Source organism: Moschus berezovskii, chromosome 7 (assembly GCF_049115385.1).
Source record: "Moschus berezovskii isolate FMDL1 chromosome 7, NW_MosBer_1.0, whole genome shotgun sequence".
NCBI lineage: Eukaryota > Metazoa > Chordata > Mammalia > Artiodactyla > Moschidae > Moschus > Moschus berezovskii.
This window is the reverse complement of record NC_142466.1, coordinates 47,345,536-47,360,495: the sequence shown is the minus strand read 5'-3', so window position 1 is coordinate 47,360,495 and position 14,960 is coordinate 47,345,536. Positions and strand designations below refer to the sequence as shown.

Here is a 14,960-nt window from a genome sequence, read left to right as displayed (position 1 = left end):
TCTGAGAATGTGTTCTCCCATGCATGAAATGGAATTTGGCATCAAGGGAGGACACCAGTGGTAGCCTCTTACTGTAAGCAGGCTGTCACTGAATAGCCCTTTCACACACCCTCCTTTTACCATGACTTCCAGAAGCTCATTGGGCTGCCTGTAGTCATGGTCACCAAACACAACTGGGTCATCACATCTTTCCTGGGTCAATAAGCTAAGTGAGTGAAAGTGATGACTAACTCTAACTGTGGTCCACAGAAAATTAATAGCAGTTAAACATAAGTAAAACAAAAGTGGACTAGGCCTTTTAATTTAAATTACTTCTAGTCTTTGCAGCATGTGACACAGCCATAAAAACCCAAAGATCACTTCATGTCTCCAAAAGAAGAATGTGGTCATTTTACTTGGCAAAGATCTTGAGCTTTGAATCAACCACCATCAGTTTCTAAAAAAGTGAGAGATGAAACAGATGACTTTTAATAGTTCTTTCTGTTTGGATTCTGAGAGTGTAAAGACTGGTTTTGCAAAAGGCAGAAAAATGCATCTTTTTCAGATGTGCATCCACATTACACACAACATGTCTTCTCTCCATGGGCTACAACTTGAGAGGATTACTAAACTTTCAGAGCAAAATTATTTGCTACCAGTTACAACCTTATAAATCAAGCAGATGACATGTAACAACATAACAGTTTTCAGAAGACAGAACGTTCATGATATGTATGTTTTATAGGAAAACGGATGTCTCCCTGCTAAAAATATATAGTCACAAGATGAGAGCTACAACATTAGTCAGCCCCTAAGAAACCTTGTACTAATACATTTACACTATAACACGTAATTTAATGCTTTGTGGGCCTTGATCTGATATGCTATTACATCTAGCAATTTAAATTTTGCAAAGATTTCATCTAGCAGTGGGGAGTAGGCAGATCAGGGGAGAGAGAGCAATCATTTCCCATACCCATCTTGAATAATATCATGAAAAGCTATGCAGATACCTGCAAACATTCACCTCTCAGCTTATTCTGTCATTGAAGCATTTCGATTTTTAATAGTCATCATGCACTTTAGCAAAAGTCAACTTTACAAAGTTACGTGTTTTTTCAAAATCTGGGAACAGTGTGAAAATAGGGAAATCCTATTGCAAAAAAATTAATTTTGCAATGCAAAAAAAAAATTGGGGGAGGATAATTCAAGACTTTATGTTTATTTCAGTAAAGCCAAATCCAGCAAACTATTTTCAGCCAGGATTAGTCAGAACTAAAAGGTTGGACTGTTTTCCTTCAGAGACTGAATGTCTCTCTTGCCTGCAACAGGCCAGTGTGTTCCAAACAGAGTAAATGGAATTGCCTTCAACTGCTTGTCTCTTTCTGGCATTTTTAATACAGAACCTTACTGACAGAGTAAGGTTTTGTTGGCTGGAATGCAATTATTCTTTTCAGTCATATAGCCTGGCATTCTTACAATGTATCAGCTTCAAGTTTTCCTTAAGAAAAATCATAACATGGGGCATAATGTAACAACAAGAAATGCAATTTCATTCCTCCAGAAATTCTTAAAACCTTTTCAAAAGCACCTACTGGATGGTGAAAAAAAATGCTTCTAATACTTGCCTTACAACTACCACCTGTTTGGTTTGCTTTTACATGAATCCGACAACTTGGCCAATCTATAATCAAACATTAACATGGCAAACATGGGCCAGATTCTTTATTATCAAGACATACTACAAAAAGAAGGGATTCTGGCTGTGGAGCCACCATCTAAATAAGTTCCTTTTCAAAATCATATATATGTATTTCACACATTAAGTGACTTGCAGCATATTCAATATCCAGGAAATACCTACAATTCTCAGATTTTTAACTCTAAAAGAAATATTCTTGTCCATCTAGACTAACATAAAACACATGCTCTTCTTTTTCTAAGAGTTAAGCGAGCTGTCTGAGATTGTGCAAACCCACCCTGTGATCCCAAGTGTGATGTCTGGCTTGTAAACCTAGAGGGTTTCTGTTAGGTGTGAAATGATTGTGCAACCATTTAAGAGTCATATTATTCAAAAATAGTAAATTTTACAAAGAAATAGAGATAGTTCCAGGATTGATGCTGTGAAAGGGGGAGATGGGGAGAAAGACACCATGCCAACTTCTTTCAACACCAAAGGCACGGTCCCCTCTGGGTTCTTTCTCTTTATACATTTTCACCCAATTTCCTCTCCTTAAAGTTCAGGGAGATCCATTCAGATTCTGCTCCTGTGGTATCCCTGAGTGTTTTAATGCTTGCTATAAATCATTAACTAGTCTCACAACCTTGGAGTGTGCAGTGTGCAGGCGTGTGGGTGTATGCAGCAACATTTTCACTAGCCAAGTTGCTAAGTGTGAGTTCCTTTCCAAATATCAGAACCATCACTCTAACCCTAATATTCACCCAGTTATTGCAGGGAAGAGGAAGTCACTGAATATTTACTTTGGAAAAGAGCTAAAGCTTGCTGGTGGTGCAGTGTGTATTTCTCTGCCCTGCACATTTCAGCAACTTTAAGTTGGTACCTGATGGGAATCAATTTTCTAAGATTTTGGACAGTATGGCAGATGAACCTCCCCTGATCGTATACATTTGCAGAAGAGAATCTAGAAGTGGAGAGATACCCCAGCCACTAATAATTAAAGAAACTTTCCCCTTCGTCAGGCTGAAGAGGAGTCAAATCTCATGGATACCTAGACCTCCAACACCCAAACTCCATAAAAGAAAACACTCCCCAACTTGTGGCAGAGTTTGGAAAACCACATACACCTTCAATGAACTCCAGGAGGCTTTGGCAGACTCACCGAACACTTGTTGGGCTTTTCCCCCGAGTGAACTCTCATGTGGATCAACAGTTTATAGCGGGCATTAAATGGCTTGTACCTTCGAGGACAACCGGCCCAGAAACAAGTGAAGTCTTCCCCTTTGCGCTGGTCTATATGAACCTTCTCGATGTGCCGCACAAGTTCCTCCTGCTGGTCATACAAGGCACTGCAGTCGATCCAGCGACAGCAGTGCTTGCCCCCAGCGTCATCCATCTCCCCATCTTCCTCCAGGGCGGTCTGAGGCAGGGCCAGCGGCTGGGCCTGGTGGACCAGCTCTGGGTGATGCAGATGCGGGTGGGCGTGGTAGGGCGGCGGGGGGCCTTGGGGCTGGGGCGGCGGTGGCAGAGGAGGCAGAGGGGGTGCGGGGGGCAGGTCCAGGACGCCTCCAGGGAAATCATCCAGGCGCTCCGTCTTCAGCAGGCCAGCCGAGTGGCCGGCAGGGTCCGGCAGGCCGTGCTGCACCACCATGTTGTTGACCAGGCCAGGCTGGAGGCCACCGTGCTCCAGCTGCTGCATGCGCTCATACTCCAGTGCGCTGTCCTCATCGTAGGCCGGGAGGGCCAGGCCACCGCTGGCCACCCGCACGCCCTTCTGGCTGCTTGGCACTGAGCACGGCTGGGGAATACAGCTGCCTCGCACTCCCAGGAAATGCCCGTAGACCTCAGGCTGTGGAGACATGTTGGCGGGGGAAGCCCTCGAACCATTGATGTAGGCGACCAAGGACGTGGGCGAGGTGCGGATGATGGTATTGAAGTCTATCCCGATGCCATCGGACAACGGGGACAAGGAGAGTGCTCTCTTCTTGGAGCGGGCTGAGTGGGACCTGGCTGAAGCGTGTCGGGGACTGGGGTAAGGAGAGTGGCTATTTTCCATACCGAAAAGGTAGGATGGCAGGGAGTTAGAGACACTGTTGCTGGCCATGGCTGTCCCAGGAGGAAGGCTAATTAGGTCCCCTAGATCAGTGCCATTCTGAGAGCTGTGATTCGAGGAGAGCGAAGGGAGAGCCCTATAGCCGTGCGACCACTCTTGTTTCACGTTCAAGGTCGACTGACTTTCTGTCAGACTCAAAGTTGAGGAGGCCAAAGACTCTCGCGAAATAAGGGACCTGGAACAGCAGCCAGAAGAGGGGGGAGAAAAAGACAAACATTTTAGCAGGATATGGATTGCTTAAGACTAAAAGAACACTGCATTGACAATCTTTTAAGTATTTCCCCTAATTGCATTCTCAGCTAAACACACATTCTTTGGCTAAGATAAAGCCTGAGACTTTTAGTTCCAGGTACATAACATTTTACCAAGAGGAAAAATAAAGGCTAATGCTTACTGGAATAATAAAACAATGATCTATTGTTATAAATAATCTAATACTTCAATGATAATAAATAGTCCCTGCTATATTTTTATATATATTTTTTACTACAGGGAAAAAATAGAGACCTAGGAATAATTATTGAAAAACAAATAAACAAGTATTTATTAAGTACCTACTATATGCAACACACTACAAATAGGCATTGTTAGGAATACAAGTCTAAACAGAGTCCCAGCCTTTGAGTGAAATCTATTTGGTAAGGTAAAACATAAACTGATGCTTAATTTGGAAAAAAAAGAAAAAAAAAGGAAATCTAAGTCAAAAGGTCATTCAGAGGATCTAATAATAATTTCACAAATTTGTTCCACTGATGTCAAGGAATTTTACATATTTCTAGAAAAGACAGCAATTCACACTATAAGTAGTCAGTAGTCAGTCACAACATCAAATTGACCCAGAAATAAAAATTATATATAAAATACAGCTGTAATATATAAGGGAGTGACAACCTGAAGTCAAGTCATATTTGGAATTCTGCATGTGGGTCATGCAAGGTTTTAATTACACCTGCAGTTTTGGATCTTCCATGAGCTGCTGTCCTCAAATCAAAGCAGATTTGAACTGAGAGCAAAGCATCTGCTTTAATTACTGTAGCAACAATTCTTCTGCTGTCCTCTCACCCTTTATAAAACATGCCTCACATGTCACAACATTTACCTGAATATCAAAATGCTTTGTAGTCTAGCCACTTTAAAATTCATTTTGCTTTAACCATGATATCATCACTTTAAAAATCACTGAAGGGAAAAGCTATGCCATTTGGATGGAAACATTGTCCCAAAGAGGCTAGACACAATTCACCATACTCCCAACTCAGAATAGTGTATATTAAAAAGCCAGCTTTTTACTATATGCTTTTACTGATTTTCTACAGAGATCTTTTTTCTGACAAAAAATTTTTAAATATTGTATAGAATGTCGGTCTTTCCCAGGATGAGCCCACTTACTACTTCCAGCTGTTATAAAGCAACCTGTTGCAAAAGAACTGAGGGAAAATAGAAGTATTCTCATCCCATCTGTTCCTCTTACTTCTTTTTCACAAAATGGAAGCCAGGAACACTGTTTCCTACAAGCATGAGAGATTAGCAAGAAAACATCTCGATTCTGAAATGCACAGTATTAGGTGAGAGATAACACCATTGTCAATCTGGTGTTTTCATCCAGTGAAGTAATGTTTACCATTGACAAACACAGCAAGAATTTAAGTCCAGTTGCCCTAACACAGATTTTCTTTTCTCTGTCCAGATCCTTATATTTGGGCTGAAGTCCTTTGCAAGTCCCAAAGTAGTTTCTGAACCATCGTTTTTTAATTCCCCATGAACACTTTCAATTATTTTCCCAGCACATCCACAGCGTGTAGCTCTCCCTGCAGAGCTCAGCTGAAGGCTCCTGGTGATAGGATGTCAAGGGCCTTTTAGTGCCTTCCCCAGGGAGATTCAGGAATTGCTTTCTGACCCAAGTCAAATCAGTAGTCATGTCATATATAAGGCAAAGACAACAGACTGCTTTACACCCTGAGGTTGGGATGGCTTACATAACATTCTTAAATGGTGCATTTGCCTGGTCACTGTCATACCAGAGCATTTCAGATTTTTAAGCAGTGAATTTGTTGTTCAGTCACTCAGTGTCCGACTCTTTGTAACCCCGTGGGCTGCAGCATGCAGGGCTCCCCTGTCCCTTACTATCTCCCGAAGTTGGCTCAAATTCATGTCTACTGAGTGGGTGATGCTATCTAACCATCTCATCCTCTGTCGCCCCCTTTTCCTATTGCCTTCAATCTTTCCTAGCATCAGGGTCTTTTCCAGTGAATCAGCTTTTTGCATCAGGTGGCCAAAGTACTGGAGCTTCAGCTTCAGCATCAGTCCTTCCAATGAATATTCAGAGCTGATTTCCTTTAGGATAGACTGGTTTGAGAGATCAAGAAAGGAGATCAAACCAGTCAAGCAGTGAATAGCAGGTAGGAAGTATTTTACCTACCTGTATATGTTTTGCATTTGAAATTATACTATTTGGTTTGAAGGTTGCCTATAGTGAGACATGTTCATTTGTCCCATTGTTAAGATCTGTTCCTTATTTTTCTTAAAATACACCTAAATATGACTTAATTTAAATTTGAGCATAGTTCCATGCAGGCACATTCCTTAACTCCTTAGATATCTCAGTGTTCTAAGACAGTTATCAAAATTTTTTCAGAAAGCAATTCTATGTCCTATTCACTAAGGCAATAATATGAATGGAGAGGTCTCTTCTTGAATACTTAATAAGAACAAAACTTCCAACAATTGGCCTTTGCCTAGCAGCCCACCTCTCTTCTGAGCAATTAATTACCCAGATCTTTTAATATTTCAAAGTTCTAATCCATGAAACCTGCCCCAAAGATAGTAGCTCTCAGTAAAAGTTCTCTTTCCAGAAAAATTATTTTCTATATATAGTGAACCTTAAACATAGCTAACTTCAGGCAACTGTGGGTGTTGTCTTCCTCAATAAAATTCAAAGACCTCCAATAAAAGGGATTATTTTTATCTCCGCCAGTACCCACCAGAGTGTTAGATGAAGTTTTCCCCCCAAAAAATGTTGATTAAGGTGAGTAAATTAATATAATGATAACCATTTTTAACTTACAAAGTATTTCCCCTATATATTATTCCACTTAATACAGCCTGTGAAGTAAGCAAATTGGAATTTTAAAATAATCTGTTTTACAAAGAATAAAACCAAGGTTCTGTGAAATTCCTCCCAATCATACCAAAAAAAAAAAAAAAAGGCCAAGAATCCTTAAATAAGTATAAATGAAGCAGCAGATTTGATAAACAGTCACTTAGTTGGATCAGATATATCCTCTATTGTTTTCCCCATATCATACCCAACACATGGTCCATAATGCTCTTCTTGATGAAAAGATCTGGTATAAGAGACTTAAAATCACACAAGCTATAAATGGAACCCACATTTTCTGTTTTCTTTCTGAAACAATATGTTGAATGATTGAGAAAGATTCCAAAATATTATTTTCTATAATCCCTGCTGCTTCCCACACCAGGTCTATGGGAAAGAAAGTGACAAAGAGCTGTGGTTCTATCACCATACTGAGAGAAATCTCCATTTCTGGATGTTCATCTAATCCTAAGCATATTATTTCCTGTGACCAGTTAATTTGAAGCTATATGTGAAAGAAATATAACTCAAACAAAATGAAAGCAATATGAAAAACTTAAGAAATCATCAGTGAAATAGGTTAGGGTGGCTGGTGAAGCAAGAGCTCAGTAACTCTACTGGGGCCATAAGAGGTGTGATGACCAAGCCAAATGGCTCAAAAAAAAAAAAATACTTACAACAAGGAATTCCTCAAAAAGGGCAATGATTATGTAGCTATATGTATCAGTTCAGTTCAGTCGCTCAGTCGTGTCTGACTTTCCACGACCCCAGGAATCACAGCACGCCAGGCCTCCCTGTCCATCACCAACTCTCGGAGTTCACTCAAACTCATGTCCACAGAGTCGGCAATGCCATCCAGCCATCTCATTCTCCGTCGTCCCCTTCTCCTCCCGCCCTCAACCTTTCCCAGCATCAGAGTCTTTTCCAGTGAGTCAACTCGTCGCATGAGGTGGCCAAAGTATTGCAGTTTCAGCTTTAGCATCAGTCCCTCCAATGAACACCCAGGATTGATCTCCTCTAGAATGGAGGATCTCCTTGCAGTACAAGGGACTCTCAAGAGTCTTCTCCAACATCACAGTTCAAAAGCATCAATTCTTTGGCGATCAACTTTCTTCACAGTCCAACTCTCACATCCATACATGACCACAGGAAAAACCATAGCCTTGACTAGACGGACCTTGGTTGGCAAAGTAATGTCTCTGCTTTTTAATATACTATCAAGGTTGGTCATAACTTTCCTTCCAAGGAGTAAGCGTCTTTTCATTTCATGGCTGCAATCAGCATCTGCAGTGATTTTGGAGCCCAAAATAATAAAGTCTGACACTGTTTCCACTGTTTTTCCATCTATTTCCCATGAAGTGATGGGACCAGATGCCACGATCTTTGTTTTCTGAATGTTGAGCTTCAAGCCAACCTTTTCACTCTCCTCTTTCACTTTCATCAAGAGGCTTTTGAGTTCCTCTTCACTTTCTTCCATAAGGGTGGTGTCATCTGCATATCTGAGGTTATTGATATTTCTCCCAGCAATCTTGATTCCAGCTTGTGCTTCTTCCAGCCCAGCGTTCCTCATGATGGACTCTGCATATAAGTTAAATAAGCAAGGTGACAATATACAGCCTTGACGTACTCCTTTTCCTATTTGGAACCAGTCTGTTGTTCCATGTCCAGTTCTGACTGTTGCTTCCTGACCAGCATACAGGTTTCTCACCAGATGGTCAACACCGAAATCAGATTGATTATATTCTTTGCAGCCAAAGATGGAGAAGTTGTATACAGTTAGCAAAAACAAGACCAGGAGCTGACTGTGGCTCAGATCATGAACTCCTTATTGCAAAATTTAGACTTAAATTGAAGAAAGTAGGGAAAACCACTAGACCATTCAGATATGACCTAAATCAAATCCCTTATGATTATACAGTGGAAGTGAGAAATAGATTTAAGGGACTAGATCTGATAGAGTGCCTGATGAACTCTGGATGGAGGTTCGTGACATTGTACAGGAGACAGGGACCAAGACCATCCCCATGGAAAAGGAATGCAAAAAAGCCAAATGGCTGTCTGAGGAGGCCTTACAATAGCTGTGAAAAGAAGAGAAGTGAAAAGCAAAGGAGAAAAGCAAAGATATAAGCATCTGAATACAGAGTTCCAAAGAATAGCAAGGAGAGATAAGAAAGCCTTCCTCAGTGATCAATGCAAAGAAATAGAGGAAAACAACAGAATGGGAAAAACAAGAGATCTCTTCAAGAAAATTAGAGATTCCAAGGGAACATTTCATGCCAAGATGGGCTCGATAAAGGACAGAAATGGTATGGACCTAACAGAAGCAGAAGATATTAAGAAGAGGTGGCAAGAATACATAGAAGAACTGTACAAAAAGATCTTCACGACCAAGATAGTCACGATAACATGATCACTGACCTAGAGCCAGACATCTTGGAATGTGAAGTCAAGTGGGCCTTAGAAAGCATCACTACGAACAAAGCTAGTGGAGGTGATGGAATTCCAGTTAAGCTATTTCAAATTTTGAAAGATGATGCTGTGAAAGTGCTGCACTCAATATGCCAGCAGATTTGGATAACTCAGCAGTGGCCACAGGACTGGAAAAGGTCAGTCTTCATTCCAATCCCAAAGAAAGGCAATGCCAAAGAATGCTCAAACTACCGCACAGTTGCACTCATCTCACACGCTAGTAAAGTCATGCTCAAAATTCTCCAAGCCAGGCTTCAGCAATATGTGAACCGTGAACTCCCACTTGTTCAAGCAGGTTTTAGAAAAGGCAGAGGCACCAGAGATCAAATTGCCAACATCTGCTGGATCATGGAGAAAGCAAGAGAGTTCCAGAAAAACATCTATTTCTGCTTCATTGACTATGCCAAAGCTTTTGACTGTGTGGATCACAATAAACTGTGAAAAATTCTAAAAGAAATGGGAATACCAGATCTATATGTATACATATACATATATATGTATACATATATATGGGCTTCCCTGGTGGCTCAGAGGTTAAAGGATCTGCTTGCAATACAGGAGACCCGGGTTCAATCCCTGGGTTGGGAAGATCCCCTGGAGAAGGAAATGGCAACCCACTCCAGTATTCTTGTCTGGAAAATCCCATGGACAGAGGAGCCTGGTGGGCTACAGTCCATGGGGTCAAAAAGAGTTGGACATGACTCAGTGACTAAACAACAAGAAGAAGAATATATGTCAAAATTTCACCCATGGTTGCCTGTGAGTGATAGGATTCACGATGACTATCATATACTGTCTTGTGCTTGTCCACAATTTTCCACATCTTCTACAGTTAGTAAAAATTACATAGATAATCAGGAAAAACTAATAAATTTTACAGTTTTTTATAGGGCAACCATCACTCAGATTGAACCCTTTAAACTTCCACCCAGCCTCACCATCCCAACTCCTCCTCCTTGCCCGCCCCACACCCCCCACCCTTAGGCATGTTCCCAATAAATAAAACACAAAGCTGATTCTCCCTCCATCTTATCTTTATCTCTAGATAGCAAAATGCCTTCAGGTTGAACTGTTGCCTCCTATCCTATCTCTTCTCTGATGGAATACACAAACCAGTTTAAGTATCACAAACAAATGCAACCTTTCCCAATTGCTAAAAGTGAATTTGATATTTTACCAAGCTACTTCCCAACTCCTGTTTCTTTGCTCATCTTGCAAAAAAATTATTTCCATAGAAGGACTCACAGAATACTTAGCTAAAACATATGTTAATGCATCTCTAAGATGTTGTCTTTTAAGTATAAAAATTTATGCTAAGGAATCAAATATGCTAGAGAACACTGAGATAATGACCCTTCCCTGCTCGACCCATGAAAGGGACTGTACTAGATACATGCATGGTTGGAGCAGCCTGTGCCCTGCCTACTTTTAGTTTCTCCATTAATTATGACTCTCTGCCTTCAAGGCATGGGCTGGACTTGCCACAGACAGGAAGCTGAAGACTTCCCAATGACACCTACCCCATGAGTACAGTTAATTTTACATGCAATACTCAGCAAGTCTGAAGAGTCCCTTAAGGCATAATCATCAACAGGAAAATGACAGAAGCAGCTTTCCATCACACACAAAAAAATCTCAGGTGAAAAAACACATTCCCATCTCATTAAAAAAATTGGCATAAAAAAATCATCCAGGAACTGTGATTTCAGAGTCTTGAATAGCAGCTAGGACAGTGCAGAGACACAAGAGGGAGAAAGATAAGAGGAAAAGAAGAAGGAAGGGGAGGAAGAAGAGGAAGAAATAGAACCCAGAACTGCAAGGCTTCTCAGCAGATTCCAGTCCCCCAAGAAGGGTACAGAGGTCCACAGAACAGAGGTCGGATTCCTTTGCAAAATCACAGTTACAGCAGATCCAGGACTCAGGCAAAAACTTTGGATTGTATTTCTCCAAGAAGACTACTTGTTAAAGATGAAATAATTCATTTCAAACATAGAAATAGACCTTACACATTGCAGAGTATTTTGGTTTTATGTAGCCTGTAATATCAACCTTGAGAGATATAAAAATCTGTCTGAGATAATTTCCCTATTTAATTATCTCCCATGAGATAGATATATGGCATTTATTGAACCTACTTATTTCAGCACCTAATCAGGCGTTGTGTTGAAATGTTATGTAACTCACACAGGAGAGTATGTCTTCCCAGATACATCATAAAGTCTAAAAAGTCACAATTTCTATCTTTAACTTTTCAACTATCTCCCTCAACTTCAACTATTGTATTATGCAGAACATAGATATTTAAATTACTTGGTTAGACAATGGGTGGATGGACAGACAAAACAGACTGTAAAGCAGCCTTAGGATACTGCAACATAAACATTGAAAAACGAGCAGCTAAGACAGATGTACATGGAACATCTTATCTTTCCAGGCCATGATATGACCTTTACCAGGAATCAAAAGATTAATAGACTGGTATTTAATCACTGGGGGCTTCTCAGGCAGTGCTGGTGGTAAGGAACCCACCTGCCAATGCAGGAAACATAAGAGATGCAGGTTCAGTCCCTGGGTGGGGAAGATCCCCTGGCAACCCACTCCTATTCTTGCCTGGAGAATCCATGGACAGAGGAGCCTAGCGGGCTACAGACCATAGGGTCGCAAAGAGTAGGACATGACTGAAGTGACTTAACATGCACGCATTTAGTCACCGAGGCCCCAAAATCTCAAAGTTGGCATTAATTTTACTCACACTTTATGACAGAAAGTACTGAATCATTCTTCCCAATTAAGATGGTATTATGGCACACACAGTTTTTATACACCTTCCCCTACAAAGGTCAAAGAGCTGCTTGAGTGAGTGAGAGAGAGAATGAGTGTGTCTGTATGTGTGTTGTGTGGGCATGTGTTCAGGAAGAAAAGGGAAAACACTCATGGGTGTGATAACATAAGAAGGGGGAAAAAAAAGTAATTTGAGACCTGGTATCTGAAGGAGGTATATTCAGGTTGGCTGCATTCATTGCCCTCTGTAAGCTAGGACTGATCTGGTTGCATGCTGTAGAGACCTGGCTTGCTGGAGGTGAAATGGGTCCCAGTCGCTGAACCATCATGGGACTGCTGGTGACCACTAGATTGTTGCAGCTGCCTTTTCCAATGGACTTGCACTGAGGCCCAAAGCCAAGAGCCCCTAAAAACAAATGAATCAGGTTAGCTTTCATGTCCCTTACATCAGAAATCAGTAAATACACATATGTGCACACTTATATCAGGACTCATCTTTAAAGACAGTCCTTATATCATCTTTTTTTTTTCAGTATTAGTGACATCAAAAGCTTTCTCTAATTCCAATGACAAATCCATAATGCTACAATAGAAACCCTTCTATAATCACCACTCATACAAAATATGCTTACATTTTGCTCCTTCTACATTCAAGTGTCCAATTATATTAAGAATCATATTTTATCATCTCTTTACCTAAAGGGTTAAAGTAGTAAGTAGATGGGATTACTTATATCAAACCATGTATTTTCCAAAATAGCTAATATCTTAAATCACCCAGCAAGGAAAGTTGATACTACTGACAAAAACTTGTTTAACTGGTTCACTTCATTCAAATCTGGCCTTCCAAAAAGCCTCTTAAAAAGGATATAGTTTGGCTGTGTCTCTCCAATCTTTTTATTTTTCCTCTTCACCCTGATAAATTGTCATTGGACATATACCCAATTTTTAAAAAAATCAGGACGAGACAGCCTTAAAACATCATTTTAAAAGTAGTATTTTGACCAAATTTGACATAGATTTTTTCATTTCATTAGCAACAATCTTTGAATGTAGTAAAAATTTGGTACATAACCAGAGGGGAAAGGAAAAAAAAAAAAAAGAAAGAAACCCTCAAGAATCTGTGCCGTTACGGAAAAGTGCAAAGAGGAGAAAGGTAAATACTGCCATGACTCATTTAAAAAAAATAATAATAGTCGTTGAATCATTCTAGACATTCTTTTTACATGGATATACTTTTTCAAACATTTTTTGCAAACTACTTGGTCAAGTCTCAGTTCCTATTTCAGGCAAATGAAAAGAAATATGATCCTAGGTTTTCTGGCAAATTAGGCTCTCAAGTTTTCTCACCAAATTCCTCATCTTTCTCATTGATATATTTGGGATCAAAGTAGAAAAGCATCACAGTAAGCTTCCTTACTTAGCTTTAGAGAATATAATTTTTTATTTTGTCTTTTCAAAAATTAATAGCCAAAAAAATGACTTTTCCATCTTTTGTAACATTCTCTTCCAAGAGCCTACAAAACTAAGAATAAACAAGACCTTAGCATAATCACCAACACTCTCATCAATGAACTCACATCTCCAAAGTGCTAGGAGAATCACAGCATCTTTAGCAAGCAGGAGGCCTTCTCCAGTCCAGGCCTCTGGGAAACTAAAATCCAAGTGGTAACTGACTTGCCCAAGGTCACACATGGATTTACTGACAGAGCAGAAACAAATTCTATGAGAGTGCATTTTCATGGCACCTGTGTATTTAAGTTTAGGTGCTGGATGCTTAGTTCCTTCCTTGAATTCTTTCCAAGATCCTACAGAAATGTCTCCTAATTTTTCCAGATACACAAACCAGAACCTACCCCTCTCCCTGCTGCTTATATCTGATGCATCTTCTTGTGCCTTGAAACATCAGCCATAGATAGTCTCTATTTTCATAGATCATATAACACTGTACCATCAGGGTTTCATCTTGACACCAAGAGAGTGGGTGCCTTTTTGTGCAATGATCATAAGCTTAATATCTTTTAAATTCCAACAAGCTACATGCAATTTGCTTTTCAAGCTCCCTTTTTACCTTGGAAAAAAGCAATGTCCAGTATATAAGACACCTGAATTCCATCCCCAGGTTCCATCCCTACCAGCCACTGCTACTAAAAGCAATATTAGATGTCAGGTATTCTGTCCAGTTCAGTGTCATATATTTATCTAAGGAACTCACTCATTTCATGCCTGTTTCCCTCACAATAAAAAGGTATTAATATCTACCTCTAAAACAAAGACATATTAGCAGCTGGAACAGCACACCCAACAAATGCTATTCGGTACCAAAGCATATTAATACATCATTTCATCAAATCTTAGATGCCATGTAAGTCATACCATTATTTCATATATCAGTAGAAACATCAAACTGGTACATGGTGTTACTATTTCACAGATATTCTGATGTGAAAATAATGTACACCTTAGAATAGATAAATACCAATAAGATTGCTGAAAAAATTATTTTAACCCTTCTCTTGTTCACACTTTTCTCTCTGCTAGGTACAGCCTTACCCTAACTTGTCTACCTAGTGATCAACTTCTGTCTTCAAGGATCATCTTCCCTATGACTCCCTTCACATGTTCAGTTCAGTTCAGTCGCTCAGTCGTGTCCGACTCTTTGCGACCCCAATACAGCTGGGCAAATCTAATCAATTCTTATTTTTGTTCCCCCACAGTCTTTTAGAACAAATTTGTCTCAGCACCTTCAGGGAACTGATATGTTTACATGACTGTCATCCATTTATACTTGATTGCTTTTTTAGAAACAAAGCTCTTGCTTGAGACATCTCTGCTTCTTCAGC

At 40.1% G+C, this 14,960-nt stretch overlaps 1 protein-coding gene across 4 annotated transcripts in view; it reads right to left on the bottom strand.

Moving 5' to 3' along the window:
• Positions 1 to 14,960, bottom strand: part of GLIS3 (GLIS family zinc finger 3) — a 508,364-nt gene that overhangs the window by 330,745 nt on the left and 162,659 nt on the right. For all 4 annotated transcript variants that reach the window (XM_088837911.1, XM_055428294.2, XM_055428295.2 and 1 more), the window contains 2 exons: positions 12,316 to 12,523; positions 2,820 to 3,945 (listed from right to left, as the gene is read on the bottom strand). In XM_088837911.1, the coding sequence (XP_088694037.1) occupies positions 2,820 to 3,945; positions 12,316 to 12,523 (1,334 nt within the window). The remainder of the gene's footprint in view (positions 1 to 2,819; positions 3,946 to 12,315; positions 12,524 to 14,960) is intronic.